Here is a 22,326-nt window from a genome sequence, read left to right on the forward strand (position 1 = left end):
CGACCTCCGGCAGACCCTGGACAATAGAGCGAGACGTACAAGATCGATCTACGGATCACGAGGACGTGCCTCGAGACACGACGACGGCTACCTATTCGGACGCGACAAACCTAACCACGCCCGAGCCGAATGCCGCAGACGAACTCCATCAGAGCAACGTCGCGATGCGGCCCGATATAGAGGCACCGCACACCCTCTGTGCTTCACAGATGAAGTACTGGATCATGAATTCCCCGAGGGGTTCAAGCCCGTCAATATTGAATCATATGACGGCACAACCGATCCGGCAGTATGGATCGAGGATTTTATTCTCCATATCCACATGGCTCGTGGAGATGATCTCCACGCCATCAAATACCTCCCACTAAAGCCCAAAGGGCCAGCTCGGCACTGGCTAAACAGCCTGCCAGAAAATTCTATCGGCAGCTGGGAGGACTTGGAAGAAGCCTTCCTGAACAACTTCCAAGGTACATATGTCCAGCCACCACACGCCGATGACCTAAGCCATATAGTTCAACAACCTGGAGAATCAGCCAGAAAGTTTTGGACTCAGTTCCTGACTAAAAAGAACAAAATCGTCGACTGTCCGGATGTCGAAGCCCTGGCGGCCTTTAAACATAGCATTCGTGACGAATGGCTCGCCCGCCACCTCGGCCAGGAAAAGCCAAAATCTATGGCAGCCCTCACGACACTCATGACCCGCTTTTGCACAGGTGAGGATAGTTGGCTGGCTCGCAGCAAAAATACAGCTAGCAAGGCAGATCCCTCTGAGGTCAAAAGCAACAACGGCGGGCTCCGACGTAACAGGCATAAACGCCGAAACAATAGCGACAACACCGACGACACTGCGGTTAATGCCGGATTCAGTGGCTCCAAGTCCGGCCAACGGAAGAAGCCGTATAAAAAGAACAATCAGGGACCGTCCAGCTTGGACCGCATACTTGATCGTCCGTGCCAGATATATGGCACCCCAGATAAACCAGCCAATCATACCAACAGGGATTGTTGGGTTTTTAAACAGGCCGGCAAGCTAAACGCCGAGAACAAGGAAAAGGGATCACAAAGCAAGGACGATGGCGAGGAGCCCCGACAACCGAATACAGGGGACAGAAGAAGTTCCCCCCCCCCCCCAGGTCAAAACGGTGAACATGATATATGCTACGCACATCCCCAAAAGGGAGCGCAAGCGCGCACTCAGGGACGTCTATGCAGTAGAGCCAGTCGTCCCAAAATTTAATCCATGGTCGTCATGCCTGATCACCTTCGATCGTCGAGATCATCCGACTAGTATTCGCCATGGCGGTTCAGCCGCGCTAGTCCTTGATCCGATCATCCATGGATTCCACCTGACGCGTGTCCTTATGGACGGCGGTAGCAGCCTCAACCTGCTCTACCAGGATACAGTGCGGAAAATGGGCATTAACCCCTCACGGATCAAGCCCACAAAGAATACCTTTAAAGGAGTCATCCCCGGCGTAGAGGCCCGTTGTACGGGCTCAATCACGCTGGAGGTTGTCTTCGGATCTCCGGACAACTTCCATAGTGAAGAACTCATCTTCGATATCGTCCCCTTTCGCAGTGGCTATCATGCACTGCTCGGACGGACTGCGTTTGCTCGATTCAACGCAGTGCCACATTATGCTTATCTTAAGCTCAAGATGCCCGGTCCACGCGGCGTTATAACAGTATTTGGAAATTCAGAACGTTCTCTCCGTACAGAAGAACACACCGCCGCCTTAGCAGCGGAGGTACAGAGCGGCCTTCTCAAGCAGAACCGGAATCCGGCTGCCGAGCCCCTGGACACCATCAAAAGAGTACGAACTACGCCACAGGAGGACAGCCCGGCTCGTCATGAGCTCGACTAGCAATCCGGCCTCCGTCCAAGTCCCGATCACATAGTGGCGCTAGTACCACGCGTACATAATTACGCACTCAAAATCCCATGGGCATCGACGGAGGCATAGCTTGTGGTCCACAGTACGGCTCGACCGACCCGGGACTCACACATACTTTCACCTTTTTTCTTCTTTTAATTTGTTTCAGGTCCCTCTTCCCGCGGGCCTGATCACCAGTCCCTTCGAAGGATCGACATACAAAGGCGACATGCAGCATAGGTGTGTAGGGTAACCTCTATACGTTCTTCTTGACGGTATTTCTATTTATTTCTTAGGACCCGCACGCTGCGCCCCCTAGATTCCGGCATGTTAAACAGCCCAGATGCTTATCGCATTATCTGTACAACTTACGCCTTGACGTATCCATCCAGTTATAATGAAAATAGTTTGCGGCCCAGTTTCTGTGGTTTTCGCTCCTTACGGCATCTTATTTTGATTTGCTTATCGACCGCATCCGTACACTTTGGTACGCTTCATATCCGCCAGGGGCTCACGATCGCCCCATAATATAGCAGCAAAGTCCGAACACTTCTTATAGATAAGTTCGGCACCCCGAATTTAGCATTATATGCATTGGCTTCGAATCTTGTCTTTGGTGAATAGTTGGGTTGCCCGGCTCCTGTGCTTGCTACCCTATGTTCCGCTACATCGGCTAGGGTAGTAAAGGGAGAACTACTGCGATTGTACCCTGGCCTAAACCGGATGAGCACCTCAGTAGAGAAAGCCGAAAACTGACTGTCATGATGCGGCGAGAGCCGGTCAGCTGTTCGGAGGTCACAAATTGTTGGAGATTTTTTCCGCATTCCGCGACGGATCGGTACTTCCCGATCAGACGCCGACAACACTCTGGTTCGTATACCAGGGGCTGCGCACATGTTTTATTATAAAACTCCTATGGCTAAGTGAGGGCGTTTAAGTCGCATAGTCCGATTGCCTGGTTCGTTGCGCTAAACAACTCCTTCAAGGACCATATAATTGGATAGAGATTGTTTAGATTCCATCCCGAACACCTCCGTACTACCTACGTGAGGGCAGAAGCCGACGACTGGCCAACCCTCAGATTTTATACAACACGGCCGCACAGGAGGAAACAATTAAAACATAACAAGTGTTATATCACACAAACCGGCTTTGTTTTTATCATACAAGGCATGGACAAAACACGAGTGTATTCATTCAAACACAATGTCCTGCCCGCACTGCGCTGCTACATGTCGAGACCCTTCTAGGACATTCGCAAAATATCGCTCGGGTGTGCGGTGCTCCTTGCCCTTCGGCGGCCCCCTGGCCACCTCGACGGCGTCCATCTTTGCCCACCACATCTTGCAACGGAAGAAGGCCATGCGGGCACCTTCGATGCAAACTGATCGCTTGACGATGTCTAGCCGAGGACAGGCCTCTACCACCCGCTTCACGAGGCTAAAGTAACTGCTGGGTATCGCCTCGGCTGGCCACAACCGAATTATCAAATCCTTCATGGCCAGTTCGGCCACCCTGTGCAGCTCGACCAGCTGCTTCAGCTGATCAGTAAAGGGCACCGGATGTTCTGGCACGGCGTACTGCGTCCAGAACAGCTTCTCTGTGGAGCTCCCTTCTTTGGCCCGGAAGAACTCCGCCGCATCGGACACGCTGCATGGTAGATCCGCAAAAGCCCCTGGGCAACTCCGAATTTGGGTTAGTAAAAGGTACTTCCTCTCCGCATACTTGCTTTGCATGTTAAATGCCTTACCCGACGCGATCTTCTTGGCCCCCTGGACCTTTTCGAGGGCGTCCTGGGCCTCCTTCCGTGCGGCCTTCGCGCTCTGACGAGCCTTGGCAAGCTCGGTCTCTCGGACCGACGCATCACGCTCCAGGTCCTCGCACTTCTTCACCGCGTCCTGGAGCTCCTGCTGAACCTCGCTGACCCGAGTCTTGAGCTTCTTACGGGTGGCTTGCTGCTGGACAGCCTTCCCCTCGGATTCGGCCAGGGCCTTTTTTAGGGCCTCGACCTCGGTCGTCGCTCCTACACATATTATGACACTCTGGTCAATACACACCACTTATTCTTTAAGAATACACAAGCAAGTCGCTACACACCTTGCTTCTCCCGGAGCTGAGTCTTCACCTCTCTGAACTCGTTCTCGGCTTGCTCCAGCCTCTGCTTCAGTTCAGAGACTTTGGCAGTATGCGAAGTCGCGGCTAACAGCGACGCCTGCTTATTCATACATATCAAGTTAGTCTCCTGCAAGGGGCTGATCCTCTGTCTGGCTTTTCTTTCCGAACGTCGGATAGTGTCTCAGGGGCTACTGACTATATTGGGATTTTCTCTCTTTGTGTCGCTTACCTCGAAACCTGTTAGCAGGATGCGACAGGCTTCGGTCCATCCGCTTTCGGCGGACCGAACCTTCTCAATCACCGTGCCCATAAGGACACGATGCTCCTCCACGATGGTGGCGCCTTGTAGCACCTCCATCAGATCAGTCAGTGCCCCTGGATGGACGGGGGTCACCGGTGGAGCTGCGGCACCTCCCTCTTTCGAAGGAGGATGCGCTCCGGATTCCGGAACCACTTCGGTCTCTGGAACCGTGTTCGGCTGAGTGCCTAACTGAGTACGGCCCTTACTTTCAGTCTCCAGGGGGCCGGAATCCCCCTGGTGCTCAGGGACGGAGGTTTCGCCCTCTGGCGCCTCCGAGCCCCTCCCCAGCCTGGGAAGGTCCTTCGGGACCTCACTTCCTCGTCACCCTCGACCTCGGGGGAGTGAGCGGTCGGTGGTGACTCGTTGGCCATCTCCTTTGGATCTAACGAACCTCCAGATGAGGAACACTGGATACTGGTGCGGGCTGGACTGTAACGATGCAATTGAATCACGTTAACACAATGAAGATGAGAGGCCGGATACACGGGAGCGTGTGAGTCATGGAACTTACGACGCGGCTCGGGGTTTAGTGCGGAGGTGTCGCTCCGAACTGCTGTCGATGTCCCACGCGGCGTTAGCCGCGACGGAGCCCTTCCCCTTCTTGGGCAACCCCGCCTCCAGTTTGTTGGAGGCCGGGCTCTTCCTCCTCCCCTCCTCGGGGGGAGGATTGTTTTCCTCCCCCGCTTCCTCCTCGTTGTCGTCACCCCCAGCGGCGGAGGAGGGGGTTTCTTCATCTTCGGACGACCCGTCCGAAGCGCCTTTGCGGCGGGGCCGCTTTTTGCCCCCCTTGGCCTTCTTCTTGGCCTTCTTCTCCGGCGCCTTGTATGGTGCCGGCACCAGCATCTTTGCCAGGAGCGGGATGACTGGCTCTTCGGGCAGCGGAGCCGAACTTCGAATCCGCTCCGCTCTCTCCGTCCACTCCTGAAACAACATGGTAAAAATCAGGCATCCCCCTTGGATAGGCGAGTAGAGGGTACGCCTTAAAGATGTAAAGGACTAACCGCATTAGCGGGACGGGCGAGTCTGTGCCCGCGGTCCGAATCCATGGCCGGTGGCTTCTCGTCGCCCTTGAAGAGCAACTTCCAGGCGTCTTCGTGAGTAGTTCCGAAGAGCCTCTCCAGGGTTTGGTGCTTCTCCGGATCGAATTCCCATAGAGGAGAACCTCGGCTTTGGCAGGGGAGGATCCGGCGGACTAGCATCACCTGGATCACGTCGACAAGCTTGACGTTTCTACTTACCATACTCTGGATGCGTGTTTGCAGCACTAATAGCTCGTCCGACGCAGACCAGTTGGGACCTTTCTCTATCCAAGAAGTGAGCCGCATTGCAGCTCCAGACTTGAATTCCGGAGCCGCCGCCCAAGAATCGTCGCGTGGCTCAGTGATATAGAACCACTGTTTCTGCCACTCCTTGACAGTCTCCACAAAAGTGCCCTTCGGCCATGTGACGTTGGGCATCTTGCTCACCATGGCGCCGCCGCACTCTGCGTGCTGGCCATCCACCACCTTCGGCTTCACATTGAAGACTTTAAGCCATAACCTGAAGTGGGGTTGGATGCGGAGGAAGGCCTCGCACACGATGATAAACGCCGAGATGTTGACGAAGGAATTCGGGGACAGATCGTGGAAATCTATCCCGTAATAATACATCAGCCTGCGGACGAAGGGGTGGAGTGGAAACCCTAGTCCTCGGAAGAAATGAGGGAGGAATACCACCCTCTCGTTGGGCTTCGGCGTGGGGACAACATGTCCCTGGGCTGGAAGACGGTGGGCGATTTCCTTCGCGAAGTACCCGGCCGCCCGAAGCTCAGTAATGTCCTTCTCCTTAACGGAGGAGACCATCCACTTACCCTGGCCTCCGGATCCGGACATGGTTGCAGTGCTAGCTCAAGTGGAAAGGAGACAAGAACTTGGGCGCTGGAGCTCGAGATTGGAAGGGCAGAGAAGGCGAGAAGGCGTGGGGGAAGAAGGGAATCCTTATCCCCTTATAAAGGCAGTGAATATCTCACACCTCCCCATTCGCCTCGAGACTCGCCTATTCCCAAGGCCTGTGTAAATGGCACGGTTGGGTTACCCACACCCGTATTAATGAGAATCCCGCGATAAGGGGACACGATCTCTGCTTCGACAAGACGTGCCAATAAAACTGCCTCGCAAGATGTGCAGTGGTAGGTTAAGAAAACAGTTCGAAATAATGAGCCGGGGAGGCGTGATGTCACATTACGAAAAGTTTTCAGCGGATTGGACTCGTGGAATATTGTACTCCCTACGGCTATGTGTTTGGTATTCATGTTACACAGGTCCGGATATACTTACTACATTTGAAGACTATTCTGGAGTTCGAAAGAAGGGAACCCGCCTTGCAATGCCGAAGACAAATCTGCGCGCCGGACTCCTCGTCATTGAAGCCAGGTTCAGGGGCTACTGAGGGAGTCCTGGACTAAGGGGTCCTCGGGCGTCCGGCCTGTTAGCCATGGGCCGGACTGATGGGCCGTGGAGATGTGAAGACCGAAGACCATACTCGTGTCCGGATAGGACTCTCCTTGGCGTGGAAGGCAAGCTTGGCGATCAATCATGTAGATTCCTTTGTATGTAACCGACTCCATGTAACCCTAGATCTCTTCCGGTGTCTATATAAACCGGAGAGCATAGTCCGGATAGGCGGATACTCATTATCATAGTCATAAGGCTAGCTTCTAGGGTTTAGCCTCTACGATCTCGTGGTAGATCAACTCTTGTAATACTCATATTCATCAAGATCAATCAAGCAGGAAGTAGGGTATTACCTCCATAGAGAGGGCCCGAACCTGGGTAAACATCGTGTCCCCTGTCTCCTGTTACCATCGACCTTAGACGCACAGTTCAGGACCCCCTACCCGAGATCCGCCGTTTTTGACACCGACAATCTCCTTCATGAGCGTGCCTTGTTCAAGGGGATGATCTCCAAGGCAGGGCCACGAGGAGGGAGCCAGGGAGCCGATGAGGTTCTACCAGCAGATCAAGGACAACGAGGACCTCGCGATGCTCGTGGTCCCTCCCAAGTTCGTGGAGGTGATGAACACCTGGCTGGTCATCAAGCGACTCCCGCGTGTGGTCAGGCTCTCGGCCAACAAGCGGTGTGTGTTCTGGGTGCAGGTCCAGAACTCCGAGGGCCACATGGTGCTTGGCCGGGGGTGGAACTACTTCTGCCGCCGCCGCCGCATCGTCCCCGGCGACCTCGTCGTTGTGCGCATCTCAGGACTCGGACTGAAGGTTCAGATCTACAACCACGACTCGTCGGTGATGTGCAGGTATCGTTGCAGCAGGCACAACTGCCTTGGTGGCATCGAGCAGGCTATGTAGTTAAGTTAAGTAAGGTGTTAGTGGAGAACTTTTATAGTGTGTGGCGAGACTTCTGCTGGGAACTTGTTTATATTTTGGCCAGGAGCAGCACCCTGGCACGGAGCAGGGAAGGAGGATGCCCCTACTCTTAATCTAGACTTATGCTATCTAGTTAAGTAGTTTGTTGTGTTAAGTTTATTGTCATTACATTGCTTGCTTTGTTTGCTGTTGCTGTTGTGCTGTTGCTGTTGTGCTGATCATGTGTGGTGGTAAGGCCACCACATTTGAATGGGGTGAGCAGAACACAAATGATGTTTGCAACCAAACAGCTGAAGTTTGCATCTGCTCACACCCTAAGCACAAATGCGGGCAACCAAACAGCAGGGGGTAAGTGCCTCTCGATGCGATGCAGGCAACCAAACAGGTTGCATCTGCTGCATATGAGGCTGTATTTCAGCAACCAGGCTGACTGGAGATGGACATGCAATGCAACTACTGTTGCAAACTGCAACCAAACACGCGCCAAGAGTCCGTGCAATCATTGAGCTTTTCACTTTCTACCACATCGAAGCCTTCACATCGTTTTTATCATTTTTCAACAATAAATAATTGAACTTGAATGTAACAAGATAATATAACATGCATCCACACTCCATTTTACATCTACGTTCAATGTGGTGCTATACTATTCTTATACATTGTAATTTTTATTTTTTTGAATTTCATTGCTAAAAATTTCCACATCAACTCGTGGGTATTATCTAGTAACTGCATCGGAAAAGTGTGAAGAGATACTATATCTAGCAGAGGGATTCGGCTGTGCAATGTGCTTACTGCTCGGCACTCATGTGCCAGTTACGGTTATTTTTGTCTCTGCAAACGTAGACTTGGCCTTTTTTTTTTACACAATAGCTATATGTAAGATTGGTGAGTTTGCAACTTGATTTAGTCGATTGGGATAGAGAAAATGGTTGGTGGAGGAAGAAAGCTAAAAGGAAGATGGATCTTCGTCTAATGGACCCAGAAAACCGACTTATGGTAAATAAACTTACAAAAAGGCTAAAAGTCTCACGTCAAATTTACAGGCATGCCAAATCGAACATTTCTCATCGCACTTTATATTGGCGAGAGGATGGAAAATTTAAGTTTGCAATTTCTGCAAATTTCTAACAAAAAAATGAACAGGAGCGGATTTGTCATGCTCGCCAAGTAAACTTGTCATTCTCGACGAACATGATTTGCCATGAGAAATATTTGATTTGGTATGCCTAAAAATCAAACGTTCGTTGGATATCCAGGTCCTAACTTTTTAGGCTACCAGTCCCATTTCTAGATGACTTGGCACTAGCCAATTTTTTCTTTAGAACTCACTAGCCTTGTTTTCTGGGACGAACTCACTGGCCAATTTGAGGGGTAACTCACTGGCAAAGTGGGAAAATATGAGATTTTTTTTTTGAGGTCTGGAAAATATGAGACTCGTACGGTGCGGCCACGAGCCCCGCACTGGGCCATCCATCCGTTCTGTCGTCCCTAGGCCCCGGTTTAGCCCAAGCCCACTGTGGCCCATACTGTCCAATCCTGTTAGGCTCAATTCATGGGCTGCAAGTACAAAAAGTATTCAAATTTTTCTTCAGTTCACCTCCTTGCTACTTGTATATAGTTGCCTACTTAATTTTCTTTTAAGACAATGTACTGTTACGAAAGATCAAAATTAGCAGGAACAAACCTGGCAGCAGGCCATTGGCCACCATTAATTATCTGATGGTGCCTACTTGACTTGGAAGCGGTCAACCTACCACAGTTAACCATCTGATGGTACATGTATTGTGTGGAACACGAAAATAATTCGAGTCTGAGCTTTCCTTGATCATTGATTGTGCGGTTACGTGCCGGTGCTGCAATTAACCTGCAACACTAGATGGTCATGGTAGTTGGTACTCTCGAATCACAATCTAGAGTAACTCTGACAGTGAAACAAGATCCATCCTCCAAACCAGAAAAAGTTAAATATATGGTTGTGATGTCACGTCTGGTTAAAAAGAAGAGATCTCGCCCGACCCTCCTGCGCCCCCCACCCCGCGGGCGGCCAGGAGGGAACCCTAGCCGCCGCCGCCGGGGCGCTCCCTCCTCCTCTCCTCCCTCCCTCGCCGCCGCCAGGGGGCGCAGCCGGGCGAAGCGCGGCTGGCGCCGGCGGCGGCGGGGAGATCTCGTCCTCTCGCGCGGGGCCCTGATGCGGGACGGGGCGGCCGGGCTGGGGTGCGGCGCTGGCGGTGGGCGCTGCGGCGTGGCGGGGAGCCGGAGCTGTGCGGCGACGGCCTCTCTGGCTGCGCGACGGGCGTCGTGGTGGCGGAGCGTGCGGGGCGGATGGTGCGGCAACGCAACTCCGTCATATCTAGCCGTGTCGTGACGCGGGCTGCGGGCGGCGAGGACTGCGGACGGCGCCGTGGGGTCCGGCTTCCTCGGGCGCGGCGGCGGAGCACGGCGACCGGTGTGTCGGATCTGAGGCGGCGGCCCCGCTGGTACGGACGGCGATCCTCTGGCGGCAGGGAGTGCTCGTCGGTGAGGTAGGCCGGATCCCCTCGGCTGCGTGGGCAGCGAGGTCCCGGTGGGCGCTGGTCATGGCGCGGGGAGGTCCCGGTCTCCCTTCGTCGGATCGGAGGCGAGCTGGTCCGCTCGTCATGCATGACCTCCGGCCGGTCTGGATCTTCGGCGTGCACGCGCCTGCTGATTTGTGGCTGGTTCGGAGGTGGCGGCAGGGTGCTTGGCTGGGGGAAACCCTTGGCCGCCGATGGCGGTCACGGCGTCGATGGCGTCCCGGACGCCATTCCCTCCTTGGTGGCGGCGCCGAGGCTAAACCTCCCCTGCCTCCCTCCCTCCCCCTGCGCCCGGGTGAAAACCCTAGCCCCGGTGGCTAAGCGGCGGCGGCGCCTCAGCGTCGTTACCTTCTTGAAGGCGCCGACTTGGGCTTGGGGATGTTGGGTGTGCATGGCGAGTCTGTCTGGTTCCTGGTGGCGGCCCATGTCTGGCCGTGTCTCCGATGGCGACCTCGCCCTTTCTCACCTTGTACTTGCCGTGGTGGAGCGGTACTTCATCTCACTCATTGATGGCGGCGGAGATCGGCGGCATGGCGCCGTGGAGGCTCGGCGTCCGATGTGCGGAGATGGACTCGCGCAGGAGGAGGTAGTTGTCTGGCGTCATGGTGACGTCGATGGCAGTAGTGGCCTTCACAAGGTAGAAGATTCAATATAATCTGAAGACGGACCTGTGAAAGATGGCGGCGACGACACAAGAGTGCGTCTGACCGGATTGTGCCCCAGACCCGGTATGTGGCTCGGCTGGGGCTTCCGGCTTTTGATGTTAGGTTTAAGTGAGTGGTTTGGGTAGTGGCCCAGCTAGCATCCCTACATCATATGGATAAGAGGAGCGGCATATGTTGCCAAGATGGTAGTTTCAGATATATTGTTTGTAATACTTTGTAAGGTCCTCGAGAATAATTAATAAAGTGGCCGTATGCATCTCCCAGATGCAGAGGCCGGGGGCATCCTCCTTTTCTAAAAAAAAAAATGTCACGTCTGGTCCCTGTCTAGTGGAAAAATCCGCAAGAGTCACAATTACGTGGAACCAGTCTTGCACGCGGTAAGACTCCTGCTTGCCAGGAGCTTTCCCAGGCCCGTTGCATTAACTGGAAGATTCCAGGAAAAACGGACTAAAACTTGAGTTAATATCCGTTCTAAGATACATCATTGTGCTACTTCTTTTGCATCATTGGATTGATTGCTGGCTTATTGCAGTACCACTATATATAATATATGTCCATTTGGAAGCCTGAGCACATGCCGTAGGTTCAGAACCGTGTTAGACTAATGGCTTCCATTCACTGGGCGCTACTACTCTTTCTTGTACAACTCCCCATACTGGCCACCTCCAGAGCTTACAATGATGGTAACCTCACACTGTGGTGCCATCCAGATCAGGCTGCAGCGCTTCTCCAACTGAAGCAATCCTTCTCTGTTGCAGCAACCACCGCCACTCTCCTTCCGTCATGGCAAAATCGCACCAATTGCTGTCTCTGGGAGGGCATTAGCTGTGATGCTTCTTCTGGTCTTGTGACAGTACTAGACCTCAGTGGGCATGGCCTGAACAGTTATGGCTTGGACCCGGCGCTCTTCAGCCTCAAATCCCTCCGATGTCTCAATTTCTCCAACTCGGGCTTGGATGGCCAGATACCTATTGGCATCAGCAAACTCGTTAACCTTGTCTCCTTGGATCTTTCAAGTCGCAGAGTTTCTGATTATGATGATCCTACCTCTGCAGCTGACTGGTTTAATCATCTTTGGGAGCCCAATTTTGAGATCCTGGTAGCGAACCTCAACAATCTAAGAGAGCTCTACCTTGATGGGGTGGAGATAATGTCTAGCAGCGGTGAAGATTGGGGCAAAGCTCTTGCAAAATATGTTCCTCGTCTTCAGGTACTTAGCTTGGAGGGATGCGGGCTGAATGGTCCTATTCATCATTCCCTCTCGAGCCTCCATTCTCTTGTTGCGATCAACCTTGGATCCAATGATGTTGGTCCGATTCCAGAGTTCTTCGCAGATTTTCCCAATCTAAGTGAGCTTCAACTTTCGTATATGAATCTTCAGGGGTGGTTCCCTCAAAGAATTTTTCAACTCAAAAATTTAAGGGTCCTAGATTTGTCCTCAAACCCGAATCTCTCGGGGCATTTGCCAAACTTTCCCCATGCAAGTTCTCTACATACTTTGAGGCTAGAGGGGACCAACTTCTCCTATCGTAACCCAAGTTCTTCTGGCGATTTCAAGATGTTGAGGGAGTTAACTCTTGACGGGATATTTCTGTCGATGGATTTTCTCTCTTCATTCGGTGTACTTGGATCTTTATGCCAGTTGAAAGTTGATTTGAGGAACTCACAAAATGTTTTGGGACCGATTTTTTCATGGATTGGAGACTTCAGGAACTTGGCGAGCTTGGATATCTATAGGTGCGACTTCTCTTGGACAACGCCTTCCTCCATTGGCAACCTGAAGGCGTTGAGAAGCTTGAAGATGTTTGATTGCAACCTCCCTAGGCCCATACTGTCTGAAATTGGCAATCTCATTAATTTGCAAAACTTGGAAATATCTGGTATGTCTAACTGCAAATTGCATGGTTCAGTTACATCCTCAATAGGCAACCTCACAAATTTAAGAAGCTTGTACATGAAGAATTGTGATTATTGTGGAGCAATTCCAGCTGCAATTGGCTATCTCAGAAACTTAAGAAGATTGGCGATCTACCATTGTGACTTTACTGGGGCATTACCATCTGCAGTTGGCAACCTCACTAATTTGAAAAGCATGGTTATTGAACGTAGTCAGCTTTCTGGGCCAATACCTTATGCAGTTGGGCAACTCAAGGAATTGACACAGCTAACTATTACAGTCGGGAACATCTCTGGGAGGATACCAAGTTCAGTTCTCAATTTGACTAAGCTGGTTGGACTGGATCTCTCTTATAATCATGTGACAGGTAAGATTATAGTATGAAATTCAAATTATCACTTTGTTTTCTTTGACATTCTCAAGAAGCCACCAAATACTGAAACAAGATAAGCATAGGCGACAAAAAATTTATATATTCAGGTGTAAGTAGTGGGTAGTGTGTCATCATGGTAACGAGGGGAATAATTTTTGTTAGTTATGACTCAAAACAACAGTATCCGGATAACTCATGGCCCCACACAGGTATTTAATGAGCTATTGACCATCAGATTTGGTGGATGGATAGTCAAGATGGTACAATGGCAGATCACACCAATTTTAAATTTGAATGATAAAATTTCATTGATAAACAGAAGCTTGCCTTTTTTTTATTATTATGTTCAGGAGCGATCAATTGTGTATACCCCATGTTCGAACTGCACAGGGAGAATAATAACCTCTACTCATTCTACAGGTCATATTCCGACACCTCTTTTCGCTCTTCCAAAATTAAGCTACTTGAATCTTGGTTGGAACCAACTTTATGGTCCTATAGAAGAGTTCGACGCACTATCTTCATGCTTACAGTTGGTGATTTTGAGCGGAAATTCATTGGCAGGACAATTTCCCAAGTCGTTCTTTCAACTTGCAGAGTTGGTTCGTCTAGAAATCAACTTGAACAACTTTGTAGATTCAGTGGATCTTTCATCATTTGGGAGGTTAAGAAAGCTCACTGGTTTGGATCTTTCCCACAATAAGTTGTCTGTTATGATTGACGAAGGCAATAACTCTCTGTATACCTCTCTGTTTGGACTGGACGAACTGGGACTAGCATGTTGCAATATAACCAAATTTCCTAGTTTTTTGACACATCTTGACAGAATGGTTTATCTAGACCTTTCTTGCAACAAGATCGCTGGAGATATACCAAAGTTGATATGGGAGAGATGGAACAATAGCCTTTTACAACTAAATCTTTCACACAACATGTTCACCAGTATGCAACTTACTTCATATGTTCTTCCATTCAGTGGGTACCTGGAAGTGTTTGATCTTAGTTCCAATAGGCTACGGGGACAGATCCCTATGCCAGACTTATCATCAGAATATTTGGATTATTCACACAACTTTTTCTCTTCTGTTCTTCCAAACTTCACTCTGTATCTCAGTCACACCAACTATCTCAGTATGTCCAACAATAGTATAAATGGATATATACCAGAAACAGTTTGCCATTCCATGTTGGATGTCCTTGACCTATCATATAACAACTTTAGCGGGCCGATTCCGTCCTGTTTGATAGAAAATGCTCAACGGAGCGTATTAAATTTGAGAGAGAATCACTTTGAAGGGACGTTGCCATCCAATATTACAAGCGAATGCACTTTCCAGACAATAGATTTACATGACAATAAGATTGAAGGACAAATTCCGAGGGGACTTTCTAACTGCAGTTATTTGGAGGTTCTTGATATTGGAAACAATCGAATAGTTGATACTTTTCCATCCTGGCTAGGGGAGCTTTCCAATCTATATGTTCTTATCTTAAGATCCAACCAGTTCTATGGTTCCATAGATGATGTTATTGGGAACCACCAATCTGGAGGGTTGTTCCCTAGCTTGCAAATTATTGATCTTTCCTTGAACAACTTCTCTGGCAATTTGAATTCAGAATGGTTTGGTCAGTTGAAATCAATGATGGGCAAGTTCAATAGTTCTGGAGATATTGTCCGTGCTACAAACTTAGAAGGTATGGCGGAATACTACCAAGATTCTACTGAGCTCACATACAAGGGGTCCGACGTGACATTTACAAGGATCCTGACCACTTTAACAGCAATTGACCTTTCAAATAATAGATTGGAAGGTACCATTCCTGAGTCAGTTGGACGGCTTGTTTCACTGCGCGTACTGAACATGTCACACAATGCATTCACGGGAAAAATTCCAACCCAGCTTGGCGGTGTGACTGATCTGGAGTCACTAGACCTGTCTTGCAACCAACTCTCTGGGGAGATTCCACAGGAACTCACAAATCTCAACTTTCTGGCCACCCTGAACTTGTCCGACAACCGGTTGGTGGGGAAGATACCGCAGTCAGGCCAGTTCCTCACATTTGATATCAATTCATTCGAAGGGAATTTGGGACTGTGTGGACCGCCATTCTCCAACCCCTGTGGTGTATCACTTGCTCCTCCAAGCATGGCACGTGTGGAGAAGTCATCTGATGTGGATGTCATCCTGTTTCTCTTCGCCGGGCTGGGCTTCGGTGTTGGATTTGCAGCTGCCATTCTGATGAGATGGGGTCGAATCGGCAAATGGTTTGTTAAATCTGCAAGAGCTTTGTGGACTTGATCTGATCTGGGAGACTGTTCCCTGGTGCAAGAATGCTGTCCTGGAAGAGAGCTTATTCCTCTGCAGCAGTCGTTGCTCCTGCAGTATATTGTAAGTATGCTTTTTATCTAGTGTACGTTGTGTGCTGTGCTTTCATGTATTAAGCCCAAGCTACACATTATCTCCTGTGGTGTATGCTATACAGTATTTCTTGGGTTAGATTAGATGGCTAGATGGCTGAACATCTTGTAATCTACCTCCGGTATCTGTTTGTTGTTATCTCTAGTTTAAGTGTGATCATGTATATGTTTAGCCTGGAGATGAATCTGTAACTATTATGTTATATTGTTTGAGTATAAATAAATGCCACGCGGCCTGACAAGGGTTATACGCTTCACCAACACTTCTGTTTTTTCTCCTAAAGTTGCACTAGCTTCTTGTGACAAAGTACCATTTCTGGAAGATAACTGTGCTGCTGTAATTTGTTTGGGCGCAGAGTGACAGATGAATCTGATTATCATATTGCAGAGTTAGTTTCTCTACCTCTCTTTTACAGGAATATTGAGTGTTTGTGTATTCCCTGCCTAACCGTGTCAATTTTCTCATTGTTATTTCCTCCCACGAGCCCATGTACAATTTTCGTTTCACCGAAAATTTTGCATTTTTTATACTTATTTTATTACACATGATATTTTTTTGTTACTCTATTTTTTTCGGAGATGTTATTCTAGTAATTTTGTTCTTCTGCATGAAGGCATATCTTTATCTTTTCAATAGTTTTCATCATCTAATCTAGCTAGTGCCACTGGGACAGTAGCTTCCAAACAATATCTAGCTATTATGGACATATCTGAAGGAACCTATGGCCCCTGTCCTACGGGAAAATCTGCAAGGATCACAATTCCACGCAACCCGTCTCACACGTATGGTGGAAGTCGTCTCGTGTCACCGGGGGCTTTCATTTTTTTGGCCGATTGTGTTTTTGGACGATCTGAGCGAAGACCGGCATAAAACTTGAATTGATACAACTTGTGACAGAGATCCGTCACTACAATTTCTGAACCTCTTGTTTCTAATTTTCTTTGGTATTCTTCTCTCTATAAAGCCTAACTGTACTCCTGCTTGCTTTCTCAGAAGGAAGAGAAACAACTACTTAGAACCAAATGGCTTCAATTTGTTGGGCTCTACTACTCTTTCTTGCAATGTTTTCGGCACTAGCCACCTCCGACACCCATAGCGACGATAACCTCACTCTCCGATGCCATCCAGACCAGGCTGCAAGCCTCCTCCTGCTAAAGCGATCCTTCTCTTTCTTCCGTTACCCCAGTGGCCTTGAGTCATGGCAGGATGACACCGACTGTTGTCTTTGGGAAGGTGTTGGCTGCCGCAACTCCTCGGGGTATGTCACCGCTCTGGAGCTAAGTAATCGTGGCTTGTACAGTCAAGGCCTTGACCCCGCAATCTTCAACCTCACCTCGCTCCAACTACTCGACCTTAGCATGAACAATTTTGGCCAGTGCAATCTCCCGGCGACCGGGTTTGAGAGGCTCTCCTTGCTCACACACCTCAACCTCTCCAATTCGGGCTTCCAAGGCCAGATACCTATTGGCATCGGCAAACTTGCCAACCTTATCTCCTTGGATCTTTCTGTTCTCTATTATATGGCTTCTGATGATTCTCTTAATGGCTATGGCACCAGCATTCCTGGCGTTACTAGTTGGCTATGGCTGCAGGAACCCAACTTTCAGATCCTAGTTGGCAACCTCAACAATCTGAGAGAGCTCTACCTTGATGGAGTGGATATGTCTACCAGTGCAGATGATTGGTGTGATGCATTTGCTGATTCTCTTCCGAATCTCCGAGTTCTCAGCTTGAGATATTGTAATCTTGTTGGTCCTATTTGCCCCTCCCTGTCGACCCTGCACTCCCTAGCTGTGATCAGTCTCCAAGATAACTTTGATACGTCTGTCACCTCCTCGGGAGATGCTCATGGATTCTCACAATTTAAGTTTTCTTCAGCTTGCTTGGAAAAATATCCAACGCTTGTGCCCTAGTAGAATCTTCCAATAAAAAAAACTAAGGTCCTTGATTTGTTGGGACATGGTATGTTAGATTATGTGCCAATATTTTCCATCTAATTAAAGTGAACTGCATGTTTTCCTGGAAGGGTGCTATCCCTGAGGTACTCAGATGTAATACGACTTGTACATATATTACTTTCACTCTGAAGTTCACATATGTTCCGTGTCGTAGAATGCATATATGCAGTTGTATCATGTCTTGAGCCTTACGACGGCTTATCTGTAGGAGTATGTGATGTTGTTTGGCCTAGATGGCTAGATGTACTAGCTCTGGAACATAAGCATGATGATGTAATTCGTTAATTGTTTCAGGTACTATTGCGACATGAATGCAAACAGTCATATTGCAGAGTTCTTATTCCTCTGTCTGTCAGATCATTGCAAAAATAAAACCAGCATAGCCGGTGCAGAGTTGTGAATTATGTGCTGGCCAGAAGGCTGATCAACCTGAATGCTGTCCGACGCACATGCAGTTCGTGCTAGGCCAACAGCCTGTGATCCAGCTGCCTCAGCTTGCTGATTTTATTGCGTGTAAGCGAACTGCCGGCTGGAAAGATGGTGTGGATGATGAACAATTGCGCAATCCCTCCGCCTTGCGCTGACAGTCGTGTCAGCCCAGCGACAGAAACTGTGCCATGAGGGAGAACAGCATGAATCCACATTTGGCTGCCAAAGACGAAGCACTCGGAGAGAGTGATCGTTTCTAGTGTCCAGCATGGGCTCCGTGATAGCCACCCCTTTGTTTCGCTTCGCATGGGCTCCGTGATAGCCACCCCTTTGTTTCGCTTCGCATGGGTGTCATGTGTAGGAACCAGTGAACAACATGTGTGGGAGATCGGTGTTCGGTTCCATTAATTACATTGGAGGTGTGTGTAATTTATGAAACCTGAACCTTACCCTAATTGCTGCGATGGTGATGTCCGTTTACAGTTCGCGATGATTGTAGCAAGCATGCTTGCTGATGTTTTCATGATAAGTGGAACCAGGGAAGCCAAGGTGCTGATCCGAGATGCTGTCAGGAAAGATGGTGCGAAGGCCATTCGAGTTGATTCTGTTCGCCCTCGTCACTGCGCAGGTACTCTTCTAATAATTAATTATCACAAAATGGGCTACTGTTTTTCTTCTTCTCATGCTGCTTTCTCGCGGATACCCTATTGTTCAACCTGGGTGCTACTGCTTTCTAGTAGCTTTTTATTAATAATCCCAAGTGGTCAAATTAAAGAATCTGCCGAATTATTTTTCAGTCCCACCTTCGCTTAAGCCTTTGTTCGTTTGTTGGACAAGTTAGTTCCAAGATAGCTCTGGCAATTCTAGTTAACTCATCTGGCCAATTTTTGCGGAATATATCACCAACGGAGGCATTGCTTGACATGTCTAGTACATGACGTGAAACGAGTCTCCCAAGCGATTCAGGAATGTCACCATCAAAATGAATTTATTTGACACCGGCCTTTGCTAGCTGCTGATCTTGTCAAGATCTTATCGAATGTCTGATAGATGCGTTTATATATCTACAATATCTAGTTGATTCGGTTTCAACCTTCTCTTGAGAGAATAGGATCATCCTTTTTTGGAGTCAAAGAAAGCAAAGCTTACGAATGAATTGGATGCTCTATGCAACCTATTTACCGAACCATTTGCGCCACTAGCAGATTCTCTCTTAGTTGAGGACGATCTTCCCTATATAAGGCTCAAAGTGCATCATTCAGTTTGGATCAACATAATGCATTCCATTCCAAATGAGACATCCAAATATACTGTATGTAACAAATTGGGTTCATTTAAGGTCGAAACTGATTAGAAAGATTGATACAAATCCAAGGACAGTTGGTTAGTCTGAAGACATTTTAGTGAGAGAAAGCTTGAAAGATACAAAATAGTGAGAGAAAGCATTTCAATTTTAGTGACTAATGGTTTCATCTGAAGTATCGAACGCCCCCGTGGTTGATTTTTTTGCCTTAGAGCAATTGCATGGTTTGTTGGAGCAATATAATACTCCCTCCATTCTAAAATAAGTGTCTTTGGTTTAGTACAGGGAGTATTACCCATACATGGATCACCTTAAATTAGTTTTAGTTTGCAACAATGCATAATATAAGCATGGATGTCTTATTGGTGATCTGCTGGAGACTTGATGGACTAGCTAGCTAGATCTTGTGAAGCACAGCCCGCATGTTGTCGTGGGGTTTGCAGAGAGCTACCAGAGGAACAGCTTTATACAGGATCTTGGCAGAGGCCTGCGTCATGTCAACCTCGTCGCCGGCCACCCTGCTCCAGTCGAAGCACTGGATCAAGGTCCCCAGCACCAGCCCCATGGTTCTCAGCGCAAGGCTCTCCCCGGGGCACCGCCGCCGTCCCATCCCGAACGGCAGCATCATCCCCTGCTGGCCCTGCCCGTCGGCGCTATTAACGCCGAACCTTTCCGGCCTGAACTCCTCTGGGTCGTCCCAGACGGACGGGTCCCGGTGGATGGCGTAGGCGTTGGCGAGCAGCATGGTGCCCGCCGGGACGTGGTACCCATGGAGGCTGCAGTCGGAGGATGACTCGTGCGGCGCTAGCAGCGGCGCGGCGGGGTAGAGCCGGAGGGTCTCGCTGATGATGCACCGGAGGTAAGGGAGGTGGGGTCGTCCCTGCTCAGGAGGCGGGCGTGGCCAACACGCGCGCTCACTTCCTCTCGCGCCTTCCGCAGCGCGTACGGGTGGTTGAGCAGCAGCGACATGGCCCATTCCATGGTCGCCGACGTGGTCACCGTGCCGCCGCCGAAGAGGTTCTTCACAGAGCAGAGCAGAGAACGTGGATATATGCATTCTTTTGGCCGTGAACGTGCAAGACGAACCAGTAGGAGGAGGAGCACTCACGGTGACTAGAGCGGCGATGAAAGTGTCCGTGTACTGCTGCGGATCGGACTCCTGCAGCAAGAGCATCACGCCGATCATGCTCTTCGACTCCGGCAGCAGCTCCTCCTCGTCGGCGGCGTGGTCCTCCTGCCGCCGCCGTTCCCTCTCTGCATCGATCAGACCATGCATCAGCGCGTTCCTCCGGTTCACCAGCTCGGTGAGCCTCCGGCGTACGCCGCCCAAGTCCAGCCAGCGCAGCGGTGCCGGCAGGTGGTCGTGCAGGTTCGCCATGCCGAGCAGCGGCATGATCTCGTCCACCACTTTCTTGAACTCGTGCGCCTCCTCGGACATGTCGGCGTCAGAGCCGGCACCGCGCTTGCCCTTGGTTCCCGCAATGGACTCCATGAGGACGCCGTGCGAGAGCTCGAACAGATTCCGCTTTAGCTCGACCTTGGCGACGCCGCTGCTGACCGCAGCTGCGGCGCGCGCAAGGCGTCGCACCATGACACGGGTCTCGTCGGCGATGGCGGCATCGGACATGAGGTCGACGCGGCGCGCCGAGAGGAGGTGCACGGTGGCGATGCGGCGCATGGCGCGCCAGTGCGGGCCGTAGCTAGCGGCCGGCAGCCCCGTGTAGCCGAACGAGACCTCCCGCGCGGAGGGGAACCGCGGGCGGTTGGCGAAGGCAACATCGAGGTCGGAGGAGAAGCACTCCTTGGCCAGCCGCAGCGAGGTGACGACGACGGCGTCGCGGCGGCCAAGGCGGAGGGAGAGGACGGGGCCGTGGCGCGCGGCGAGGCCGGCGAGCGTGACATGGAGCGGCTTCTCACGAAGCAGGTGGGGGTGGCCCGCTAGCGGGAGAGCGAAGCCTGGCCCTGGTGGTAGCCTATTCTTTCCTCTCATCCTCCTCATCAAGAGGTAAGTAGCAGAGACCATGAACACTGTTAGCACAAGCATCAAATTGCTCATTACCATGCCGTACTAAGCTCCCAATTCCATTTCCAACTAAGCTCTCAGTTTAGCTCTAGCTACCTTTGGTTATAACTCCACGATCTGGCATCGTTCAGCAATGGACTTAGGTACTTGGTTGGCCTGAAAGTAAAAGGACTTCACTAATTCAGGTCTAGTTTAATTAGGACTTTAGGAAAAAGATGGTACAATCATTAGGTGTTGTATATGTTGGATTAGGTGGTGACTTGTGAAAGATACTTGAGTGATCAAGTTGTTCATTGTTATATTGGTGTTTGATTGATGATTACTACATAGTTTAGGACTTTAGGTACTGCATTTTATTGATATGAGTCATTTTGATAACTACTACATAGTAGCTTTTTATTAGTACTTGTGTTTGATCACGTTTGCTTTGGCGGAGCGTGGAGAAAAAAGTGAGGGGCCAAGACATAAATCAAACTATTAATATTAGCTATTATGATCACTAACCGTACTTAAATTGCAACGATGCACGGGAGACGGAGATACTTGCAATCATGCAAGGAATGGCGCTTGGTATTCAACACACTAACCTTCCAGTCATTGTCCAATCTGGCTCAAGTGAGGCGTTGTCTAGTTTAACAACGGATGGGCTAGATCGTTCTGCTTATGGTCATCTCGTGTATGAAATTAAGGAGTTGATGGAAGCCAGGGAGTTCATTCCACAAAAGTTAATTAGGGATCAAAATAGAGTTGTCGACTGCCTGGCAAAGTATAGTTGTACTGACTGTGCCACAGCTGTGTGGATGCACCAAGGACCATCATGTATTGAGGATCTTTTGCCTCTCCACTGTAACTCTTTAAATATGAAATAAAACTCCTATGATTCGCAAAAAAATAACCATACTTAAATTGTTCTTGCAAACAGTACTACTCCCCTAGAGGTGTCATCGCCATCCCTAAACACTGAGCAAACGACTCTGACTTTGCCGTAGGCGATTGTCGACTCAATACACACTGCAGAGCCACGTGGAGATGAATCCACCGGTCCCGCTTGCCG

At 49.8% G+C, this 22,326-nt stretch overlaps 2 protein-coding genes and 1 pseudogene across 2 annotated transcripts; 2 read left to right on the top strand and 1 right to left on the bottom strand.

The window, feature by feature from the left end:
• Positions 1–11,459: 11,459 nt before the first annotated feature.
• Positions 11,460–15,808, top strand: LOC123076913 (receptor like protein 22). Its single transcript, XM_044499066.1, has 2 exons — positions 11,460–13,133; positions 13,560–15,808. The coding sequence occupies exons 1-2, from the start codon at positions 11,474–11,476 to the stop codon at positions 15,437–15,439; spliced, it is 3,540 nt and encodes a 1,179-aa protein (XP_044355001.1). The 5' UTR covers positions 11,460–11,473; the 3' UTR covers positions 15,440–15,808.
• A 628-nt stretch (positions 15,809–16,436) lies between these two features.
• LOC123076914 (receptor-like protein 6) lies at positions 16,437–17,859 on the top strand. Its single transcript, XM_044499067.1, has one exon. The coding sequence runs from the start codon at positions 16,582–16,584 to the stop codon at positions 17,470–17,472; it is 891 nt and encodes a 296-aa protein (XP_044355002.1). The 5' UTR covers positions 16,437–16,581; the 3' UTR covers positions 17,473–17,859.
• Positions 17,860–19,646: 1,787 nt separating this feature from the next.
• LOC123073795 (cytochrome P450 81Q32-like) lies at positions 19,647–21,423 on the bottom strand (annotated as a pseudogene).
• Positions 21,424–22,326: the final 903 nt, after the last annotated feature.

Source organism: Triticum aestivum, chromosome 3D, assembly GCF_018294505.1.
Source record: "Triticum aestivum cultivar Chinese Spring chromosome 3D, IWGSC CS RefSeq v2.1, whole genome shotgun sequence".
NCBI classification, from domain to species: domain Eukaryota; kingdom Viridiplantae; phylum Streptophyta; class Magnoliopsida; order Poales; family Poaceae; genus Triticum; species Triticum aestivum.

Bases quoted from the DNA above. Each gene is read 5' to 3' on its own strand.
- LOC123076913 (XM_044499066.1), top strand. From the start codon at position 11,474: ATGGCTTCCATTCACTGGGCGCTACTACTCTTTCTTGTACAACTCCCC. The intron at 13,134-13,559 runs GTAAGATTATAG...CTCATTCTACAG, and splicing joins CTCTTATAATCATGTGACAG to GTCATATTCCGACACCTCTT.
- LOC123076914 (XM_044499067.1), top strand. From the start codon at position 16,582: ATGGCTTCAATTTGTTGGGCTCTACTACTCTTTCTTGCAATGTTTTCG.